This window comes from Carassius auratus, chromosome 35 (assembly GCF_003368295.1).
Source record: "Carassius auratus strain Wakin chromosome 35, ASM336829v1, whole genome shotgun sequence".
Classification (NCBI taxonomy): domain Eukaryota; kingdom Metazoa; phylum Chordata; class Actinopteri; order Cypriniformes; family Cyprinidae; genus Carassius; species Carassius auratus.
Genome location: NC_039277.1, coordinates 4,773,317 through 4,796,965, shown reverse-complemented (window position 1 = coordinate 4,796,965; position 23,649 = coordinate 4,773,317). Strand labels below are relative to the sequence as shown.

General features: G+C 40.1%; 2 protein-coding genes across 2 annotated transcripts in view; one reads left to right on the top strand and one right to left on the bottom strand.

Annotated features, from left to right (window-relative positions):
• Window positions 1–16,685, top strand: part of LOC113054094 (integrin alpha-2-like) — a 44,123-nt gene extending 27,438 nt beyond the window's left edge. Inside the window, exons 12-29 of the mRNA XM_026219412.1 lie at window positions 358–503; window positions 594–737; window positions 821–1,024; window positions 1,100–1,230; window positions 5,049–5,212; window positions 5,311–5,570; window positions 6,265–6,347; window positions 8,509–8,650; window positions 8,854–8,946; window positions 9,674–9,750; window positions 9,964–10,047; window positions 11,629–11,731; window positions 12,868–12,978; window positions 13,089–13,199; window positions 13,432–13,545; window positions 13,627–13,716; window positions 14,429–14,545; window positions 14,629–16,685. Of these exons, the coding sequence (XP_026075197.1) occupies window positions 358–503; window positions 594–737; window positions 821–1,024; window positions 1,100–1,230; window positions 5,049–5,212; window positions 5,311–5,570; window positions 6,265–6,347; window positions 8,509–8,650; window positions 8,854–8,946; window positions 9,674–9,750; window positions 9,964–10,047; window positions 11,629–11,731; window positions 12,868–12,978; window positions 13,089–13,199; window positions 13,432–13,545; window positions 13,627–13,716; window positions 14,429–14,545; window positions 14,629–14,724 (2,270 nt within the window). The 3' untranslated portion in view covers window positions 14,725–16,685. The remainder of the gene's footprint in view (window positions 1–357; window positions 504–593; window positions 738–820; window positions 1,025–1,099; window positions 1,231–5,048; window positions 5,213–5,310; window positions 5,571–6,264; window positions 6,348–8,508; window positions 8,651–8,853; window positions 8,947–9,673; window positions 9,751–9,963; window positions 10,048–11,628; window positions 11,732–12,867; window positions 12,979–13,088; window positions 13,200–13,431; window positions 13,546–13,626; window positions 13,717–14,428; window positions 14,546–14,628) is intronic.
• On the bottom strand, window positions 6,265–8,501 carry LOC113054096 (jacalin-related lectin 34-like). The gene is made up of 2 exons (XM_026219414.1): window positions 8,032–8,501; window positions 6,265–7,993 (listed from the first exon to the last, which is right to left on the bottom strand). Exon 2 carries the CDS (start codon window positions 7,549–7,551, stop codon window positions 6,979–6,981), a length of 573 nt encoding a protein of 190 aa, XP_026075199.1. The 5' UTR covers window positions 7,552–7,993; window positions 8,032–8,501; the 3' UTR covers window positions 6,265–6,978.
• Window positions 16,686–23,649: the final 6,964 nt, after the last annotated feature.

The window sequence follows — 23,649 nt, the reverse complement described above, 5'->3', positions numbered from 1 at the left end:
AAAAATGATTTTTTTTTCTTTATTGGTCTTATGAAGTATTTTAATTTGTTGAGATTCATTGATGGGCTTTTCTTAAATGTGAGCCAAAATCATCCCAATTAAAAGAACCAAAAGACTTAAACTACTTCAGTCTGTGTGCATTAAATGTATTTAATACATGAGCTTCACAATTTGAGTTAAATTACTGAAAATAACTTTTACCTCGAAATTCTAATTTATTGAGAAACACGTATATATTCAAATAGAAAACAGTAATATTTTATGTTTTATAATATTTATAACATTATCAATATTGATGGTTTTTACTGTATTTGTGATTAAACTAATTCCTAACATTTTCCCCTGTCATTTGTTCAGGATACTCTGTCACGTCTGTAATTGATGGCTCGTCTGAGTTTTATGTGGCCGGTGCTCCTCGTGCCGCTCATAGAGGACAGGTCATAGTTTACAGTATCAACAGCCAGAATCAGCCGGTCATCGAAGATTCACAGAAAGGAGATCAGGTAAACACATCTCTCTGTGACCTTTAATGAGCTTTAGTTTCATTAGACAGGGAAGTCCTGTCATAGATCATTGTATTCTGTGGTTTGCAGATCGGCTCTTATTTTGGCAGCGTTCTCTGTTCTGTTGATGTGGACGCTGATGTTGTGACTGATCTGCTGCTGGTCGGAGCTCCGATGTACATGAGCGAGGAGAAATCTGAAACCGGAAGAGTCTACCTCTTCACCATTAACAAAGTGAAACCGTTTCACTGTTCAAAAAACTAATCTTCACTCAAAGCAGGTCCTAAAAAGACCATCTTGCCTTATATTGTTCTCAGGGCAAATTAAGCAACCAGGGGAGGTTAGAGGGATCCTCCGCATCTGAAAATGCTCGGTTTGGGACAGCCATCACTGTCATCCGCGATCTAAACATGGATGGCTTCAGTGATGTGGTGGTTGGTGCTCCACTGGAAGGCAATGGCCAAGGTGCCGTTTACATCTACTATGGAGACAGAAAAACCATCAGAAAGCAGAGCTCACAGGTAGAACCAAACGTCCTCAACACACATTAAATTTATCTGCAATTATCCAAATTCAGAAAATTCTTACAATTTCAGAAAATTGTTGGAACGAAACTGGACCCAGCACTGAAGTTCTTCGGCCGCTCTCTGGACACCAGTGAAGATATGAATGGAGACTCTATCCCAGATGTTGTGGTGGGGGCTTTTGGGAAAGTGGTCCAACTCTGGTGAAAATTTGAATACATCAGCCTTCATTTTCTTTTTTTTTTTTTCACTTTTTTTTGTTAACAACTGTTTATTGAATTTTCTTCTGAAAAAAAAAAAAAAAAAAAAAAAAACAATACTGTGCAAATTTAGAACCCATCCCACCCCCTGGTAGACTTAAAAAAATAAAAGTAAAAGAAGAATAAATAATAATAATTAAAATAATAATTAAATAAATAATACAAATACATGACCAACAAAAATAATTTTTACAAAAATTTATAAATTTACAGTTTTTACATTAGATCCATGTATATGAGAAGTTGAGAGTTCCATCAAGATAATGTCCAACAAATACACAGTCCAGGTTCGTCTGTCAATTGGGTGAATTCCAACGGCTGACTAACAACTTTTTTGCTGCTGTAAGAGCAGCTAACAGTAAACATCATTGTTGTACGGACCAGATGAGGTCCCAAAAGTCATAGTCAAAAATATCTCAGTACCCAACAAATAAGGTCCCATGAGAGCCAAAAAGGTGAGAGAGAGGGGCACTCCCAAAAAATGCAAAAATATGCCTAAAGATCCATGCGAACAGAGATTACACTTAGGAGAAAATGACAGATTCATATATAAACATTTTGCAACAAGGTTCTTGTGTGAGAAGTAAAAGGACAGGGTCAGCTTGACTGCGGCTTTTTTATTCTCATATATTCACTCTCAAAACAGATAGCTGTGTACACAGCACAAAAAAATAAACACAGTTGTGTAATAACTTTCACTTTATTGAGGTTTCCAGCTCAGTCAAGGTTCCACCAGTCAGCAGTCCTTCTCTCTCACACCCACTCCTGTTTCTCCTGCTGTTTACTGAAACAAGACACAGGTATTTGTTATTTGCATTTAACCCACTCACTCACCGTTCGTCTCCCGATTCTCTCTCTCTCCCGATGCAGACTTTGCAAAATCACGCCTCCCTTGCAACACATTTAATTGGAGTCAAGTAAACCCTATGCAGCAATTTCCAATGATCCTTAGTCCAAACAGTTGCAACAGATAAAGATTTGTATGAATGCTCAAAAATAAAGAGATAGATAACTGAAGCTGAGGAGAGAGATTCCTCAGAGGTAAGAATTAGTTTTCGCAAAGGGTGAATAGGCAGTTGAGAGTTCCGTGTGCCCTAAGGTCCGATCTAGTGCGCAAATACATTAAAAAGGAGGTGCCTGGTGGCACATTACATAATGAGTTTTGAGATTCTGGAAGGATTGTAAACCACTATCATCATAGATATCTCCCAGAGTGTCTACTTTATTATGAGTCCATTGCGGACAATGAAATAGAGTACTGTCTGACGAAAGATTATTATTGTGGAAAATAGGCAAATGCCTATGCCATATTGTGACTAGTTGTAAATGTGGAGAGGAGGTGGGTTACAATGGGAGCAAACTGAGATTTACACTGTGTAAGCTGTGCCTGCACGTTGGACCCGGAAAATTGCTGGAAACATTGCTGGGTCGCCTTCTGTGTGAAAACAAACACTACCCGGGATTGATTCCAGGATAGGTCCCGGGTCAGGGACCTAGTAACATTGCCGGGTTCAGTTCCGGAAAGAGCTTTGTGTGAACAAAAGCCAGAACTAATGCCGTGTCGTTGTAATTATACACGTTATCGCGCAACTTTTTTTTACCAGGTGTTTTGAAGGAAGATCAACGTTCACAATGAACAAATATGTGCAAACTGTAATGAAGCAGAGATCAGTTAGTTCCTCACTTTCCACGCTAAAGCTGGGATCGTTCACCAGCTTAATTGAAATTTAACGTGCCTAGCTTTTTCGACTCTTACATTACACATCATGCCCTGATGTCACATGTCATTACAGGACCTTTACGGGTTGTGTCTGAACGCTGTCACATATTCCGGGTAATCACATTGTGAAAGTGCAAAATCTATCAACCCAGGCACAATTGCCAGGGCACATTACCCATGTATTTGCTGGAATTGCAGTGTGAAAGGGGCTTAACTGTCCCTAAAAAACAAGATGCTTCAATTTATATGGATAAACAATAGAGTCCTCAATTGCTCTCCAATACACAGAAGCATCAGGATCATGAAGGATCAAACTGATAAAGGGCGCAGGAAAAACGCTTGAGCATAAAGTCTAAATTTGGTAAAAGAAAGACCTCCATTTAATCTATTTTGTTGTAAGGTAGTCAGTTTAGCACAAGGGTGTTTCCCATCCCATATATACAGTGAAACACATGCATCAAGTTTGTTCCAGTAGCCATTGGTGGAGCGAGAGGAATCATTGAAGAAAATAAATTAATACGTGGGTGAACATTCATTTTAATCACGATTATACAAGTCAGTCAAATTATTTTTTACTTAGTTTAACAAGGTTTTTTTTTTTTCTCCCAACAAACTTAATGATACTGATAAATGCAGGGTACAAGACTTTGGCTTTCTCTGTCTTCTCTGAAGCTCCTATGAAATGACAAGAGAGAAAATACTGTCAAGTTAAACTATATGATGAATAAATTTTAATGTTAACACTTTACAATAAGTCACACACTAAATTAACATGATATCAATAATTGTTGCTTTGAATATCACAGTTATCGCCAATACAGGTATATCGCAACACCCCTAGTTCCAAGGATAGAGTAAATAACAGAGGAGAAAGCAGGCAATCCTGGCGAGTACCTCGATGTAGGAAGAATGGGTTAGAACAAACAGAACCTGTGAGAACAGAGGCTGCTGGGTTGGCGTACAGAACTTATATCATATTTATATCGATCCTAGACCCAGATCCTGTACAACCCATAAATAAACAGATAGAACAGCCCATAAATGGTTCCATTCTAGCTGGTCGAAAACTTTCATCGCAACTAGAGGTAATACTGCACAAGGGGAGGACAAACTATTAATTGAATTAAAAATATTCGGACTCGCAATCGAAACTTTGTGAGTTCGAGTCTCGGGCCGGCAGGAATTGTAGGTGGGGGGAGTGCATGTACAGTTCTCTCTCCACCTTCAATACCACGACTTAGCTGCCCTTGAGCAAGGCACTGAACCCCCAACTGCTCCCCGGGCGCCGCAGCATAAATGGCTGCCCACTGCTCCGGGTGTGTGTTCACAGTGTGTGTGCATGTTCACTGCTCTGTTTGTGTGCACTTCGGATGGGTTAAATGCAGAGCATGAATTCTGAGTATGGGTCACCATACTTGGCTGAATGTCACGTCACTTTCACTTCACTCACTCTATGAACAAGCCTGTACATAAATTTCTCTAGATGACAACATAGTACTTGAACATATCATCCAACATCAGTCCCTATCAAAGAGAGTGTCCGGTAACTAGAACAGGATGGGGTTTTTTTTATCAAGAGAGAAATAGAAGCTATAGTAATATAGGAGTGAAATGAGCCTTGAGTAACTGAAAAATTTATCATATCTAAGATGAGGGGGGGGGGCTAAATCCAACCAAAATCAGCTTTCATTTTCAACTGATTTTCATTATTTGAGGGGTGTAAAAAACTAGATTATACCATCCCATGTAACACAATACCATGTTAATTTGTAATACTTCATTAACAGCCCACCTTCAAAAATCGAGTTAAGTGCAGAACAGCTGCAGAGACAGCCTCAGTCTTGGTGGGATATGTACTGTAGATGTGTTTGTGGCCAGGGAAATAATCACTTTAGCTGTCCTCAGGAATCCCATTTTCACCTCAGCAATCCTCTAAGCATCAGCTTTCTGTGGGGCTCTTCTGTTTGTTCCAAAAGCCATAAATCAGTCAAAGGGTTGTGTCTTTGTTTATGCATTTTTGAATTCTCTCATATGGTTTTAGGAGTAGGGGAGTTGCAGTCGTCCTGGCGAAGGTTTCCTTTACCCCTGACAAGATCAGTATCCTGAGTAAACCATGTCGCTATAGCAGAAGGCAGGTGTCCTGCTTCAAAGCTAAAGTGTGTTTCAGAGCAACATTTAAACCAGCAAATCCATTGGGGCCAGTGGGTAAGGATACTGATTGTAGTCTGGGTCTTAGTTTTTTAGGAGATGGACACAAATGGTTTGAGGAAGTGATACATTTTAACTTTATTTTATAAAAACAGATATCAAGTACAACTTGACCCTGGATGCCGACCTACAGTCATCTCGGGTCAGCCCTAGAGGTCATTTCAGCAACTTGGATCGAGTCGTCCAGAAAGACATCAGCGTATCTGTGCAGGACTTATGTGAAGAGCATGACGTGTATGTGCAGGAGACCCCTGACCTTGTCAACTCGATTGCTTTGCGTGTGGACATAGTTGTCAGCCATCCAGACACCAACGTCGTTCTGGATGTTTTCAGTACTACTGCATGGGAGTTTTTTGTGAGTGTTGCAAGAAGCACAATTTTGAGTTTCAAGTACCTGTGGTTCACTGTGAAGGATGTTTTTTAAGAAAATATGCAATTAATATAAGCAAATACATCAAATATGTCAGGAACTTTCAAACAATGATGGCCAAATATCTATCTATCTATCTATCTATCTATCTATCTATCTATCTATCTATCTATCTATCTATATATATATATATATATATATATATATATATATATATATATATATATATATAATTTTAGTATTTGGTTATATTTGGTTATTAAACATTAAAATAAGATAATTTTTATATAATTAATTAATTGTTATTTTAATGTTTATGATATCCCATGTACTGTTTATTTAATGTATTTGAATATGAACTTTAAAAAGTTATTTGCATAGCATTTTTATAAAAAATATTGTTCCAAAGCAAAAAATTTTTGAGTAAACTAAAACTCTCTAGAAATATTACAATTAAAAAAAAAGATACAAAACAAATAAGTTATTTTAGTACATAAATCACAAGGAAGGAGAGATATACCCAATGTATGTATCTATAATACTTCTTATTTTTTTAAATCTCTAATCTTTTAATGTTTCCATGAAAAAAAATCTGGCTTAGTCCATTTAGAATATGATAATACAGAATAATATCCAGGAAACTGTTCTTAAATCCTCACTGTGGTTTGGTTTGGTCTAGATCCCGTTCTCAAAGGACTGTGGTCAAGATGACATTTGCTTCAGTGACTTGGTTCTGACTGTGCAGAGTGAAGAGACACTCGGGTAAGATTCCCTCAACTTCAGTCAGTCATCTCTTATTATAGGAAATGTTAAATTCAGTGTGTTGACGAGTTGTTCCGTGCATTCCTGGTTTCCTCACTCCTCGCTACATATAGGGTGACAGAATCTCAGACCAGAACAGTTAAATTGCGTGTCTACCCTACATTTGTTTTCCGGTTTTCCTCAGTCCTTTTGTTTCCAGTGTGTTGTTATGGATCCCTTCCTTCACTCCCAATTCATCCTCCTCCTGCTGCAGCAGGGAGAAAAATTCATCCAGATGAAGCATTCTGCACATTCTGTGATGCCAACCTCAACAGCGTCATAATCCGAAGATGGCCCTCGAGCGGAATTCACCAGCTTTGTGGAGTGGACACTGGCGAGAAATGGATCTCTGTTCCCCGCCGGTGCACCTCCTGACCCAGAACCCAGCCCACCATCTACCCGATCTGCGGAGCACATGCCTGATACCACTGCTGATGGAGAGCCTGAGCCCGCCGCAACCGATGAGCCATCACTAGAGAGAGCGACATAGCTGAGGATCACCACAGAGCCAGAGGCTGTGACATCAGTCCACGAGAGTGCCACAAGAGTGAGAGGACCCCCGCCCCCTGCACCATGGTTGATGGTGAGCTGACTATGGTGCGGCAAAATGCCAAAACAAGGAGGAGGATCTCATTGACTGGGAATCTGATCTGGAGATCTCTGCTTTGTCTCTACTGGTCCCATCCAGCCCTTCTTTGTCCATGGTTCCCTCGTCCAGCCCTGAGGGGGCTTCTGATTCACATGTGCCTGCTCTTGGAATGTGCTCTCCAGTGCCTGCTCCTAACATGTGCCCTCCAGTGCCTGCTCCTAACATGTGCCCTCCAGTGTCTGCTCCTAGAATGTGCCCTCCAGTGCCTGCTCCTAACATGTGCTCTCCAGTGCCTGCTCCTAGAATGTGCTCTCCAGTGCCTGCTCCTAACATGTGCCCTCCAGTGCCTGCTTCTAGAATGTGCCCTCCAGTGCCTGCTCCTAGAATGTGCTCTCCAGTGCCTGCTCCTAACATGTGCCCTCCAGTGCCTGCTTCTAGAATGTGCCCTCCAGTGCCTGCTCTTAGAATGTGCTCTCCAGTTCCTGCTCCTAGAATGTGCTCTCCATTGCTTGCTCTTAGAATGTGCCCTCCAGTGCCTGCTCCTAACATGTGCCCTCCAGTGTCTGCTCCTAACATGTACCCTCCAGTGCCTGCTCCTAGAACGTGCTCTCCAGTGTCTCCTCTTAGAATGTGCTCTCCAGTGCCTGCTCCTCGAAAATACCCGCACTCCCACCTGCTCCAGCCTCCTCCACTGTTGTCATCTGGCAGCCCTCAGCCCACCATCATTGTGGTGCAAGCCCCGCGGGACTGCCATCCTCCAGCGTCGCTGTGGTCAGAGTCTCTTCATACCACCGCCTCCAACCTCCGAGACCTGGACTCCGCCTCGGTCGTTTGACCAGTCGGCTCCACCATGGCTCATAGCTCCCTCCCTCTCTCCCTCCCAGCAGTCCACAAGTCTCTGGCTCTTATCATCCCTCCGGCTCCACCTTGGTCTAGGGTTTCCTCTTTCCTCCATCCCCCTGGCTCCGTCAGGCTCCTTTATCCCCTTCGGCTCCAACTCAGTCCTCTGTTGCTTCAGCTCCACCCCAGCCCCGGATCCACAGCTCCGCCTAGGACCTCCGGATCCTCTCTGTGACCCTGGATCTTTGGCTCTCCACCTCGGACTCCTCGGACTCCTCGTCCTCGGTCCTGCTGGGCTCCTCCTGCTCCAAGCTCCAGCCCCCACACCCTCGTTGTTCTATGGTGTGAGGTCACACCTTGCGGGAGGGGGGAGTAATATTACACCCCGGAGTCATTATGTTGTGTTTTCCCTGCATGTGTTCCGTGTCCCACGTTAACTGTGTCATTCCAAGCACCTGTGTTTTCCCAATTATTCTGTGTTCATAAGCCTCTGTCCATTAAGTTCATGTTTGTCGGAGAATATACTTCTACCTCTGTGTTTCCTGTGCTCCTGTCTGCCCTGTGTATTCCTGTGGATTATTGTAATAAAAGAAGATTGTTCTGTGCATTCCTGGTTTTCTCATTCCTCACTCTTCACTACACGTAGTGTGACAATAACTGGTATGAAAGTTTTTTTATTATTATTATCTCTAGCAAAACTCAACTGGCGGTCAGCCAGAACAAGAGAAGGCTCTCCTTCACTGTGACTGTGATGAACAGGAAGGAAAATGCGTACAATGCTCGAGTGTCGGCCCGCTACTCCAGTAACCTGTTCTATGCTTCTGTTACACCACAGGTACTTCATAACTATTGCAAAAAATGTATCACTTATATTCTTCTTAAAACAAGCTGTACTCTTACTCTTACTCACACTTCTATATAGAAGATTCTAACTGTAAGTGAAGTGCAGCATAATATGCATATTTTACTAGTATTGGCACACACACATTCTTGTGTTCAAAACCAGCTATTTTTTGCTTATCCAATCTGATTTTGCAGACTGAAGGAGCAGAGGTGAAGTGCACTCTAATGAAAGAATCAGACACACTTATCTGCCAAGTTAGTTATCCAGTGCTGAGGACGGACCAATCGGTGAGACAGACACAGATGAGCACTAATGTCAGTATCCGACTGTGACTAGTGGGGCGGGGCCGAGAGACCTGGGAACAAGGAGTGAGGCCAGGTGTAGTGATTGGAGATGAGCTACACCTGCGACCCACCACCTGTCTCGAGTCCCACGTAGGAGATGGAAGGATATAAAACTGGAGCGACGACCGTGAAGGACGAGAGAGGACCAGGCCTGGGCCATTATTTTATGTTTTGCTTTTTATTTATGCGCACCAGTCGTCCGTGAGGGGCTGGTGCGCTGTTTTGTGTTTATTTTTGGCATTAAAGTCTATATTTGATTGTGCGCCGGTTCCCGCCTCCTTCTTCCGGGTTTCGGCACCACTGTAATAATAAAACCTTCATATACATCCGGAAGAAGGAGGCGGGAACCGGCGCACAATCAAAATGAAACTTTAATAATTCAAAATAAACACAAAACAGCGCACCAGCCCCTCACGGACGACTGGTGCGCATAAATAAAAAGCAAGCACATAAAATATGGCCCAGGCCTGGTCCTCTCTCGTCCTTCACTACCGTCGCTCCAGTTTTATATCCTTCCATCTCCTCTGTGGGACTCAAGACCGGCGGTGGGGCGCAGGTGTCGCGGATTTCCCAATCACTCTACCGCCTCGCTCGTTCCCACATCTCTCGGCCCCGCCCCACTCGTCACACCGACTGATATGTTTGTAATGGTTTTGTATGTTTTTCATAGGTTACATTTGTGGTCAACTTTGAATTTAACTTGAAACAGCTTCAAAAAAATGCCAATGTTGTCTTCGAAGCTTTAAGGTAAACTGTTTTACCCAATTCATTTTTTAATGACTATCATGGTTTTGTATCATCACTGTTCAAATGCTTTTTTTACAAAAGCAATTTAGAGAATTGCCAACATCTGACAGTCCCTCAAGACTGTTTTAAGCGCTAAGTGTCTGTGATCCAGGATTATTTGTGTAAGGAGATTGCTCTGTTAATCATTGTTTCATTGGTTCATTTGCACTGCAGTGACAGCACAGAGGAAACTCCAGCTGATAATAAGATCTCTGTCTCCATTCCTGTCCAATACAACTCTGAGATTATCCTCAGCAGGTCAGACATGAAACAATACTTCATTCTGATTGGTCGGTTGCTGCATTGTGCCTGCATTCATTTTGATAAAAAAGTTTGGGGTCAATTAGATTCATACTTGTTGTTGTTGTTTTTCAACAAGTATGCATTAAATTGATCAAAAGTGATAATAACGATATTTATAATGTTTGAATAGACAAATCAGATAAATGCTGTTTTTGAACTTTCTATTAATCAAAGAATCCTGAAAAAAAAATTATCACAGTTTCAGCAAAATATTAAGCAGCAAAACTGTTTTTAAAGGTCCCGTTCTTCGTGATCCCATGTTTCAAACTTTAGTAAGTGTGTAATGTTGTTGTTAGAGTATAAATAATATCTGTAAAATTCTAAAGCTCAAAGTTCAATGCCAAGCGAGATATTTCATTAAACAGAATTCGCCTACAAAAAACGACCCGTTGGGCTACATCCTTCTACTTCCTGCAGTAATGACATCACTAGAACCGTTTTTTGACTAACCTCCGCCCACCTGAATACACAAAAAAGCTGGTGTGGTCTTGTTGTGCTCCGACGGAGAAGAGGTAGAGCTGCGTTTGTGTTTGTCGCCTTGTCGTCGAAACGCTGTTATTTTCATCTCAGAGTCCAATCACCTTTGTTTGGGCTTCCCAGGGATGCTGTACTTAGAGACCAATGGTTACAATTTATGTTTAACTCGGTTCCCGAAAATTATAATCCACATGTAAAACTATGTGAAGCACATTTTGCTGAGGACAGCTTCCTCAGTCTCAATCAGTTTAATGCTGGATTCGCACAAATATTATTCTTGAAAGATGGAGCAGTTCCGTCTTTGTCTGAAGAAGGCGTTGTCAATTTAAAATTGTTAATAACAAAAAAAATTATGTTTTTATATTGAGCAGCAAATCAGCTTATTAGAATGATTTTTGAAGGATTGTGTGACAATGAAGACAATTACCGACCTCAGAATTATTTGGGTCAAATTAATTGGTTAGAAAGTGTGGGAAGCAAACTTGTAAAGATCCTGAATAACTTTGTAAATAATATGAGAATTCTATTAGAAATAATTTCTTATCACATTTAAAACCACTTTTTACACATGTATATGTGTGTGTGTGAGAGAGAGAGAAAGAGAGAGAGAGAGAGAGAGAGAGTTGAGTAGTTTTATAAGAAATTTATAAGAAAATATCAGAGTTACATTTTCAACAAAATGTTACTTTGTTTTTCCATTTAATCACTGACACTTCAGTTCCAATGTTGTGCAGAGGCATTTCCTTCCGCCTGAGGCTTATTCATTTCAAATCTGATGCTAAAGGGTCTTACAGTTGGCAAAAATAGAACTGCGGGTATTTTTATTTATTTATTTATTTAATAAGCAAGCACAGCTCAGGTGATAGAAAGTAACGCAAAAGTAATGTAATGCATTACTTGCCATAAAATGTAACTAAGTAACACAGTTACTTTTTTTATCGAGTAATATTGTAATGCATTACTTTCTTAACTTTCCCCAACATTGTTTCTACTTGATAACCCATCGTAATGTTTGACTAAAAGTCCTCTAATGTCTTTATTATATTTTAATTTCTTCAGAAATTCAAACATAGATGCTTATTTACTTGAAAAAGATAACAATTTCACAACCACAGTGAGGAATTTCAAGGACATCGGCCCAGATTTTAACTTTAATTTAAAGGTGAGTTCATGTGGTAGTGAAACGGATCAATCCTTCTAAGGAGGGCCAAACTACTCAAAATTTTATAATTAAATAAATGTTGAAATATATAAATAATTTGTTAAATACATAAGGAAGCATTTAAAAATAAATAAATGCATAAATATATAATTATTAATAAATCAATTAATTTGTTTATGTTTTTTATTTATTCGTTCATTTATTTATTTATTCATTTATGTCCTCCCTCCACATTTCATTTTCAGGGTTAGAGATGTGGGCACGTGACTCAGTGGTCGGTGGAAGTATAATGGGTGCGTGCTGCTTCTGCTCTGCCTATGCACTGCTTACGCATCCAGTGTGAAACAGGCACGTAAAGTCAACGTTACTATCGCAGCATTGATTTCAGCCAACATCTCCCGGATATTTTATACTTGGTTTTTTTATGGTTTATTTGCGGCAGACCGCCAAAATCAAAAACCACCGTGGGTGTTTTCATATCACTGTTTTCCATTAAAAAATCTGACTGTTTTAAAAAAAAAGTAATGGCTGATAATTCAGTGTTTGTGAGCTCAGCGCTGCTTTGTATTAAGCTGTTACCAGGGGAACCTCTATCTCTATCTCTCTCTCTCTTATAGATTTTTTTTTATTTTTTATTTATGGGATGTGGGAGTGCCACCACAAGTAGAGTGTAAGGCTGTGGGAAACACTGCATAGTCAACATTTTGATCGATAACTGCATCTGCAAGAGTCAACAATAGGTCTTTTACTGTACCATCCTCAACCATAGCTCGTGATGCAAAAAAACAAGAAAAAGGCGACTAAGTTAGAAAGACCAAAGAAATCGGGTTTGAAAGGTAATGCCGCCCACTGAGTGACATGCCCACAACCATAACCCTGAAAATGAAATGTGGAGGGAAGAAATAAATGAATGAATGAATAAATAAATAAATATTTATATTTCTTTCGGCATTTATGTATTAATTTATGTATTTATTTCATTATGTATTTCACTATTTATATATTTCAACATTTATTTAATTATTTAATTTTGAATAATTTGGCCCTCCATATACTTCAGGCTGTTCACTACCGCCATCTGTTGGTTTGTTTTGAAAAATGAAGTGTAAGGTAGTGCATTGTATTCATTTCTGCAGGTTTCTACAGGAACTGTCCCAGTCAGCCTGGTTTACCTCAATGTCTCGCTGCCCAACAGCACTAGAGCAGGAAATCCTCTCCTCTACATAACCAGCATTAAAACATCACCTGTGAGGATCCAAAATCAACAAACCTCACAATTTTACACACAATCCATCATAAACATGAACACACGTCTCTGCATGTGGAAATGATTTGACATGATATTTCCTGCAAACAGGCTGAAAACATTAATTGTTCAGGCAGTCATCTGATTGATCAGTTTAATATAACTGAAAAACCTTATCCAGCCCGATTCACAGAGGAGAGTTTCAGAGGAACAAAAGAATTGGTCAGTGCTTGTGGATTTTCATTTATAAAACATTTGCTTTTGTTATTGATGGTGAAACACAAAAGAAGTACTAATGAATGAAGTATGAAACCCAGTAATAATTATTTATGTAATAATGTTTTTAATTAGATATCGATAAAGTTGTTGATTTGCATGATGATTGATCCTGTCTCTTATTACAAATAACAGTCCTAATTTCCATTCGTACTGATCATCTGTTCACCATCCACAGAACTGCAAAACAGCCACATGTCGCTCAGTTCAGTGTGTCCTGAAGGACCTGGAGGAGAAGAATGATTATTATGTGGATGTAACGACAAACATATGGAGTGGTACATTTGCGATGGTAAATAAACTCATCTCAGTGGTTTTCTTGTATCAATTTATGCTAATGTTGGGGTTAACCGTGTTTGTTTGTTCATTCAAGGCTGATTTTCTGTACACTGTCATCTCTGTGACAGCTGAGATAGAGACATCTCAACCAGAGCTGCTGTTCATCGAAAAGAAACACCTGCAGGTAGAGATTTTTTTATTGAATCTTTTTTCATATACAGCAAAAAGTGTGTGTGTGTGTGTGTGTGTGTGTCTGTTTGTATAATACATACAGTACATATATATTTTTAAACAGTGTATTATTGAAAATATATTTTAATACTACTGTATATAATTTATATATTATTTTATTTATTTTTTACATTTCTTTCCATATATTTAAATCCAAGAAAATGCATTCATGTCACATTTGAAGAAAAACTTTATATTTGTTATATAAACTCTGTAACACATGTTAACAAAACAAATTTGAATAAAAATCAGCAAGGAACATACATTACAATATTGTAAAAAAAATAAGTAGATAAATAAAATAAAAATGTGAATGTGGAAGTAAGCCGTTTTGTACAGTTAATAATAACTGAAAGCGAATGACACCGGAAGCTGGACATTAAATTTACAAATGGCCATGCATGCTCTTATAAAATAAGGTGAATATAATAAATTATTTATAATAAAATCATATGGCTATAAATCTGATCAGTTTTGATCTCTAGTAGGCTATTCTATCTTCATTTGCATTGAGCCTAAATTCAGGCTATACAGTAAGAGCAGAAATTTATTACATACATTTAAAATGTTTTGGCTATAATCTTTTTTTTTTTTTTTTTTTGCTGTATGGGATCAGCAGTCATTATGTATGTAGGCTAAATTTACAAGTAGACACTTCTTTGCAGGTTAAAGTCCAAGTGAGCAAACCTGGAGCTAAAGGGGACGTTCCAGTGGGCGCCATCATAGGGAGCGTTATCGGCGGTCTGTTGGTCTTGGCTCTTGTCGTCGCATTGCTTTGGAAGGTACTTCATTTTGATGTTTTAATGTTTATTCAGTCTATATCTTATTGTCTTCCTTTAAAAATCAATGTATTGTTTATGTTCAGCTTGGATTCTTCAAGAGGAATTATCAACGGATGAATAAATTGGCTGAGGTTGAAGAAGAAAACCAGGAACTGCAGGAAAAAAGCGAGACACTTTAAGAAATCTGTCGAGTCTCATTCAGCATTATCACTGCTTCCTTCTCCTAGAGCATACTGGGTTTTCAAAAAATGTCAATTTGATTTCAGTGCAGCAAGTGAAACATTGGCATCCAAAGGCCACTCACCTCTTTTTGTGTTTTATATCCCTGCTTAGCTTAAATTCTGGTATATCTTTTTGGCAGTCTAAACATATCCATTCATTAAGGTAGTTAGTATTCAACTAGATCTTTTTGACTATTATGACTCAGCATCAAAGTGTGCTTTTCTCTACATGTAGCTTTTCAAAGTATCCTCCATTTGATAGCATGTGCGAACACAGGCACTCGACACATGCACACCACCAGAAAGAGTCATCCTTGCATTTCTCTTCTAATGTTCTGAGTGATACAATGTCTAAACTAAAGCTGAGGCTCTCTCTAAACTCCCCACACAAGCACTCTGTTGTAATTGTTTCCGTCTTCATTAGTTTGTTCTTTGTTCCTTTTCCTACTGTGCAATGGTGGCCCAGGCCAGTTAGTTAAAAAAAGAAAATTCAAAGCACATTGTGCGAGTTGTACCAGGGGCGTCGCTTCCAGGTTTTTCAGTCAACTCCGATTCCAAACTCCTGCCATAGGAATTAATGGATCAGTGCGTCAACTCAATTTGCTTACAAGTTTAGCAATTAGAATAGTCTCAATATTGCAGTAGTTATATTTCACACCACACCCAATGTCACCTACTCTTTTTCTTTTTTTGGTGACACCAAAACCTGAAGCAAAACACTTTTTACCATGGCTGCCCTAACCCAGTTTAAAGTTGTTATCACCTTGAAATGATGAGTATCACCATTTCCTAGTTGTTGCCGATACATCGCCATTTCAGAGTTAAATGAATGAGAGAGAACACATTAGATGTACATTTACATTTACATTTAATCATTTAGCAGACACTTTTATCCAAAGCAACTTACAATTCAGAACAATAGAAGCAGTCAGGTAAACAAGAGAACAACAGATGTACATGTACCCTAGCATACTCAGGAAAAAAAAAACAAAGAGATAAATTGGTGGCATATGAGTAAATAGACCTTTGAGTCACAAACTTATTTACGTTATATACCGGATTACTAAAATTACCAAACTCTTTCCCAAAATTAACCAAGCATTTTTCCCAAATTATATTAGTGAAACCAATCTAGCAATAACAAAATATAAAACACCAAAAAATTAATGTTTTATACCAAAGCAACAATACACTGGTAAAGTAGGCTGTGTCAACCAAGTTTGTTTCTCTAAATTTACTAAAAATAGTAATCAGTGCCAATGCAACACATCAGTGGAATGGACTGATACTTCATGTGAAAAAAAAAACATTATTGTGACCATTTGCACAAATTAATCAAGTTAGTAATATGACATTAAATCTTACATTAACAAATAATGTATGATTTATATATTGTAATATATAATATTAATTAAAAAAGTGTTTTTGCATTGTTGCTTATTACTAACTTGTCATTTATAAACGTTAACATTTATTTATATTATCAGTAATTCACATACATACAAATGTTAAAGGACATTTCAAACTGTTTGACTGTGCATTAACAAATGATGTAAGCATTATACAATGCAGTCAAAAAGTCTGAAATGTTAAACCTATTTGCATGTATATGAATTTTATATAAAAGTGATGTCAATAAATTGCCATATGAATTCAGGGTTAAAAACTACTACTGATGTTGTGATATGAGACGTGTTTACGAAACCTTTGGAAAAGAGATCCATCTAATCAAAGGCAACATAAACGACAAAGATTTCCCTTCATGTTTACATGATGCTTTTGCACTGGTACTTTAAAACGGTCTGTTCAAGACAAAAGTAGAATATGCTCTTTTGATTACATTTTTTTAATGTGTTTCATCAGGTGTTACAGGAAAACTTTGAGCTTTGTATTTTTTCAATAAAAACCTCTTGATGCTTCATGAGATTTACTGTATATACTAGTTAACAGTTCAACTTTGTTTGGGATCTTTCCCAGTTCCCCCCACAAACACTCCTTGTTCTCTTTCCAGCACAGCTCCCCAGACTCGTAAATTTCCTGAAAAGAACAAAATAATTACAAACATGTTCCAAACAATTGTGCAATGTAATATATGAAGAGAAATGTTTTCACTTTGATGGCAATAATTAGTTATTATCAAAAAACAAAACAAAACAAAAACACAAACAGGGTTGACTGTAATGTCTTATAACTTTAATCATGTTAAATATACTAAAGGTATACCAAAGGTGTTCCTGTAGCTCAACTGGTAGAGCACTGCGCTAGCAAGCAAGCAAGCAAGTGTAAGGTTGGGGGTTCGATTCCCCGGGAACACATGATATGTAAAAATTGATCGCCTGAATGCACTGTAAGTCGCTTTGGATAAAAGCGTCTGCTAAATGCATAAATTTAATTTTAATTTAATTTAAATACCACCTTCTTCCAGATTGGCACAGTAGCTTTGAGTGTGTCGATGGAGTACTTCACTGCCTCCAAGGAATCCCTTCTGTGCGTTGATGAGATCCCAATTATAACACTGGCTTCTGTTATAGGAACCACGCTGCATACACAATGAAAAAGAACAGAAAATGTGCTTTATGGCTTTCAAGTACTTAACTCATTGAAACTGTAAGAAAGTCAACTATACACCGAAGCAAAGATCCAACAAAATATAGTGCAATAAAAACTGACCAATAAACAGAGATACAGCCCCACAGGAGGGACACGTAACAGATTCAGAAACACGATCAGCAGAAAGATTGTCAGTAGTGAGTGTAATTAGATCCTGACCCCCATCCGCAACCATACCTGAACAGAAACTAAACATAGTATTTAAAATATTTGTATAAATAATAAATATAAAATATAGTATGAAACACTTATTATATATTTATAATGTATTATTATAATATACAGTAAAAAAAGACAGACAAACAGGTATCAGATTTGATGTCCACCTTGGTCATTTATTTAGCCTCCACTGAGGGGCGGTATAATGGCAACCTCGTACCCGTCTCTGAGGGTCAGGGGCTGCTCTCCCTGAGGCACATACTCCTGGCGCACGGCCAGAACCACCTGATCACAGATCACAGAGAGTCTGCCGAGCAGGACCTACATCTTCTGAATGAATATCACAATAGGAAGGAGAAAAAAATTCTCAAAAAAAAAAAGACACACTAAAGCATATCTTCCTTTCAATTTCTTTTACAAATATACATGAATCTGATTAATATATATATATATAGTTATTTATATATGAGCTTAATTATTTATTTATTACATTTTAATACAATGTTCTTTATTCTCTCAGTTCTGCTTTCAGCTTGTGCAGCACAGTTTATGAACTCAGTCATGAACTCAACTTTTCCAATTTTTAGAAAGTCTTAATTTAATTTGTGTTGCAATGATGGCTTACTATTCTTGTTTATTAGAACTGATGATTCATTTCCTTGCCCAACTTCTGTCTGTTTGACCTTTTTAACAGCCTCGGCATATGATATTCCCTCTTGCATTCTGACGCTCTGAATTTTTACAGCGTTTCTATGTACCTCACATCCCCCCAAGCCAGCACTGTGCTCGCCTCCACAGTTATAGCACTTTAAATGTTCCCCTTGCTCACACTTTCCACTTTAATGGTTATCACTACATCAAGCACATCGCTGCAACATGCCCATAGCAGAGCAGGATGAACCAGACATGAATCACGATGGACCTCAGACAACGATCTGACAAACAAGAGACGAAAGACAGGGCATTAAAGGGTTAGTTCACCCAAAAAGAGAAGACAATGCTGAATAAAGTCGTCGGTTTTGCTATATTTGGACCAAAATGTATATTCAATGCTTCAAAAAATTCTAACCGACCCTCTGATGTCACATGGACTACTTTGATGATGTTTTTCTTACCTTTCTGGACATGGACAGTATACCGTAGACACAGCTTCAATGGAGGGACTGAGAGCTCTCGGACTAAATCTAAAATATCTTAAACTGTGTTCCGAAGATAAAAGGAGGTCTTACATGTTTGGAACAGCATAAGGGTGAGTTATTAATGACATAATTTAAATTTTTGGGTGAACTAACCCTTTAAGTAGGCAGTGTGTTATGAGTTGCAGCTGCCAGTGATCACATTAACAATCAACGTGACGTACAGTTGCGGTGACTCCTCTGGATAAAGGCGTAAAAGGAGGGGACCACGACTTCGGATTCCAGACGGGAGAAGACCGGCGTTTGGAATGGTCAAAAATGCGCGACAAAGAATCGGGTTTGATGTTCTTGGAACCCAGGCAGTATGAGAAGGTAAAATCAAAACGACCGAAAAAAAGTGCCCACCGAGCCTACCTGGAGTCCAACCTTTTGGCGGTTCTAATGTATTCTAGATTCTTATGGTTTGTCCATACAATAAAATGAACCCCCGAGCCTTATAGTCAGTGGCGCCATTCCTTCAATGTCATATTGACTGCCAACAGCTCTCGGTTAACAATATCATAATTACGTTTGGCAGGGGATAACCAGTGGGGAAAAAACGCGGATGGGTGCATCTTGTCATCTGTGGGAAAACGTTGGGATAGCACTGAACCTACCCCCACCTCAGACGCATCGACCTCCACCACAAACTGATGGATCAGGGGTAATAAGATGGGGGCTGAAACAAAGCAACCCTTTAGTTTGGTAAACACAGCCTCGGTGTCTGACCACCTGAACATGGTTCTGGGGGAGGTCAAGACAGTCAGAGGTGCGGCTAGTTGGCTGAAGTTGCGAATAAACGCCGGTAGAAGTTAGCGAACCCCAGAAACCTCTGTAGGGCCTTACGGGAATCTGGACTTGGTCAATCTACCACAGCCTTAACTTTCTCAGGATCCATATGTATTCCCTCAGTCGACACAATGTACCCCAGAAAAGGAACAGACTTTGCATGAAAAGCACATTTCACCGCCTTGAAAAAAAGCCCATTCTCTAGCAACCTCTGAAGCACTCGTCGGAGGTGCTGCACGTGTTCCTGGAGAGAAGAGGAAAAAATGTAATCCAGGTAGACAAATAAGAACTGATCGACCATATCTCGCAGCACGTCATTGATGAATGCCTGGAAGACTGCTGGGGAGTTTGACAAGCCGAAAGGCATGACCAAATATTCAAAGTGGTCCCTGGGGGTGTTAAAAGCGGTCTTCCATTCATTCCCCTCCCTAATACGGACCAAATAATAAGCATTACGTAAGTCCAATTTCGTGAAGATCGATGCTTCCTGCAACCTCTCAAAGGCTGAAGACATCAACGGCAAAGGATAAGTATTCTTTACCGTGATGTTGTTCAGTCCCCGGTAATCGATACAAGGTCGCAGAGACCCATCCTTCTTCCTCACAAAAAAGAACCCCGCCCCCGCTGGAGAAGAGGAAGGGCGGATGAACCCCGAAGCTAGAGAATCAGAAATATATTTCTCCATAGCCTCCTTTTCCGGAACAGAAAGCAAATATAATTTGCCTTTAGGCGGAGACTTACCTAATAGTAAATCTATGGCACAGTCATAGAGATGATGCGGAGAAAGAGAACCAGCACAAGACTTACTGAACACTTCCTTCAGGTTGAGGTACTCCACGAGTACATTAGACAAATCCACTGTTTCCTCCTGAAACACAGACACAGAAACAGAAGGACAGGTAGACACAAGACAAGACTCATGACACTTATTGCTCCAGGCCAAGACGGATCGCAGTTGCCAGTCTATTTTGGGGTTGTGACGGAGGTGGGGTGTCCAAGGACTATGGGTGCAAGGAGAGTGTTCAATATGTAAAAGGAGATCATTTCAGAGTGGTTGCCAGACGTGTTGAGGTTGATGTCTTCAGTGGTGAGTGAAATGACTGGAAGTCTTTGGCCATTGAGGGCGTGAACAGCGATCCTGTGAGTGAGTGGTTTGAGGGGAATCTGAAGTTGGTGTGCAAGTGCATAATCCATTGAATTACCTTCAGCCCCGGAGTCCAGAAGTGCTTGAGTGTCATGAGTGTGTGCTGACCATCTCAGTCTTACCGGGAGGAGTGTAGATTGGTGGAGATGCCACCTGATAGTAGCCTCATACTTACTATCAGGCTTGACCTTTTACTGGACAGATGTAAGCGTGATGACCGGCTCCCCCGCAGTAAAGGCAAAGGCCCTGGGATCTCTGTCTCTCCTTATCCTCCCAGGAAAGCTGAGCTCGCCTACCTGCATGGGCTCGTGATCGTAGATTGGACTGACCGTGTCCCCGCCGCTGGCTCGTGTGCCCATAGGATCTCTCAGGGTATGACTGGTTAGGGTCCGTTGCTCTACTCTGGACAGTTATGCATCAACTCGTAGTGCCAACTCAATAAGTTCATTGAGAGAATTAGGAAGATCCAGGGTGTAGATCTATCTCTGCATGAACATGTCCCACTGCGCTTCCTTGTTCCATTTACACTCCGCCGCTAGGGTTCGTAACTCTCCTCTCTCTCTCCTTGTCGCAGGTGTGCAAGCATTCTGGCTCCCTCCCTCCTGTTGACGGCCCGATCGAAATACTCGTCTCATCTCCACGACGAGTTTCTGGAACGAGGTGCAGCATGGGTCTTGTTTCGCCCACACCGCCATCCCCCATAATGGCGCTCTCTCAGTCAGCAACGTCAGTACGAATGCAACTTTGGCTCGTTCATTATTAAATGTCCTGGGTTGAAGAGAAAAGTGCATCGAGCATCGTGTTAGAAAAGCTCTGCAGTAATTCAACTCACCAGAGTAAGGTTCCGGAACAGGAAGGCGTGCTTCTGGCTGGGAGGGGCTTTCTGGTGGTGTGGGGGGAACGGGCGACGTGGGGGGGCGCAGTGGGAGCTCTTAGGAGTTGTAACTGCTGGGTGAGCTCAGACACCTGCGCCACCAATGCCTGAACAGTGCGACCAATGTTGTTAAGACTCCTTTCTTGTGAATCCATCCTACGAAAACTGGCACTGAGGAATTCCTCCAATGATGACGAAAGGTTACTCGCTGATTCCATCAGGCTGTCAGATCGTTCCGTCAGGATACAAAAGACAGGAAGCAATAATGCAAGTAGTGGTAATTATTCCGAGACAATGAGGAAGGCTTTAGTAGACGGTGGGTGATGCAGGGACCTCGATGGCAGCACAGGACGGGTGAGGTGGTAAGTTGAGTGCGTTGGTGAAGAGTGATGAAAGGTTCAAACGATGATGAAGTAATCCACAAAATAAAACTGTAACAGAACCAAGAGAAAGAATGCAGAGCAGGACGAACCAGACATGAATCGCGAAGGACCTCAAAAAACGATCTGACTAACAAGAAACGAAAGACATGGCATTAAGTAGGCAGTGTGTTATGAGTTGCAGCTGCCGATCAGCGGTAACGCACATATAAAACATAATGTGACGTAACATGAGACTAGCAGGAAACAATGCATTCATGAACCTTGACAATTACTCCCCTTAACCAAACTCTCTTACTTGGTACTGTGCAACCGTGTAACCCAACAATGATTTTATACCCTGTGTCACTTTCTGTTGTTTTTTAATTTTTACAGAAAATCTGAATATTCCCATTTCTCAAAATCTTGGCACTCTCATTAATCACAAAATCATCTGCAAACTTCATCAGTACCTTCAAATCCTCCTTGCATGTCCTTACCGGCATACAGACTTTTTCACTGTCAGCTTCCGATTCTCATCTAAAAGTTTTCTTTCTTTTACGATTAACAATTTTACTCCAATCATTTGCTCCTGAACTCCTACCGCTACACTTTTCTCCGGATCACTTCCTTCCTTCAGTGCTCCAGTCACAGTCCAGGTGCTCAATCAACCGCTGGATCCTACGCACACATTTAATATCATGTATTGCCTTTGAAAGACAATCAAACAAATCAAAGTAGGTATGGGGGCTGCAGGCTGCAGCCGGGTGTACTTGAAAAGGTGTGTAATTAACAAGTAGCACAACCAATGAGAGAACCGCAGCCTTATGAGGATTGTCAAGCAAAATCAATTCAAGAATTGACTGAAGCTGGGGTCAAGGCATTAAGAGCCACCACACACAGACGTGTCAAGAAATTTGCTGAACCACAGACAACATCAGAGGTGTCTTACCTGGGCTAAGGATAAGAACTGGACTGTTGCCCACACTCAAAAAAGTAAACTAGCCACTTGTTTGATTTACAAAATACAAATATGTCTGGTTAATAAGAATATAGCGAGTTTACATCTGTTAAATGATACATTCTTGTTATTTGTAACTGAATTAAGAAACCATCAAATTAATTAGGTCAGCACTTGTTGATTCAATGTGACTGAGGTGCTTCATTTCAAGATCTCTTTCTGATGAGTCACTACGCTTACTTAGCACTGTGGCGGGAAGTTCGTGAACACGTCATCAGGCCATCATGACATGCAGTGGAGTTTTGTGAGCTGCTGAGTTTTGTGGTTTGAACTGCTGCATCTAATCATTCTGCTTCCTTGATATTAAGGGTAAGTACTTGATATGTACCTGTTTGCAATTAGTACCGTGGCATTTTAGACATGAGTTATTAGACACTGTGGCGATGTTTCTAAGCAGACTTATTTTCCCAGGCTAGAAGCACGTGTTAGGTTAAATACTGTTTCTTCATCGATAAGAGTTTCACCTTAACGTTAGTATATCCGCTACAATATGTACATTTTTGTCACAATTCAATGCTTGCTACGCCTAACTATCAACTACATGACCTACGTTAAACCTGTACTCTACGTTACCCTAACAATGGGAGGGGAAAATGGGAGATAAAGTGAATGCAGAGTCGAACACGCCATGTACCTTTTTTTCTGTATGTAAGTGTAATGTGCAATGTTTATGATAAAGTATACCCAGCCGGGGTACTTTTACGTAACTTGGCCTATTGTTTAACGTTATATCTGAAACACCAGAATCAATG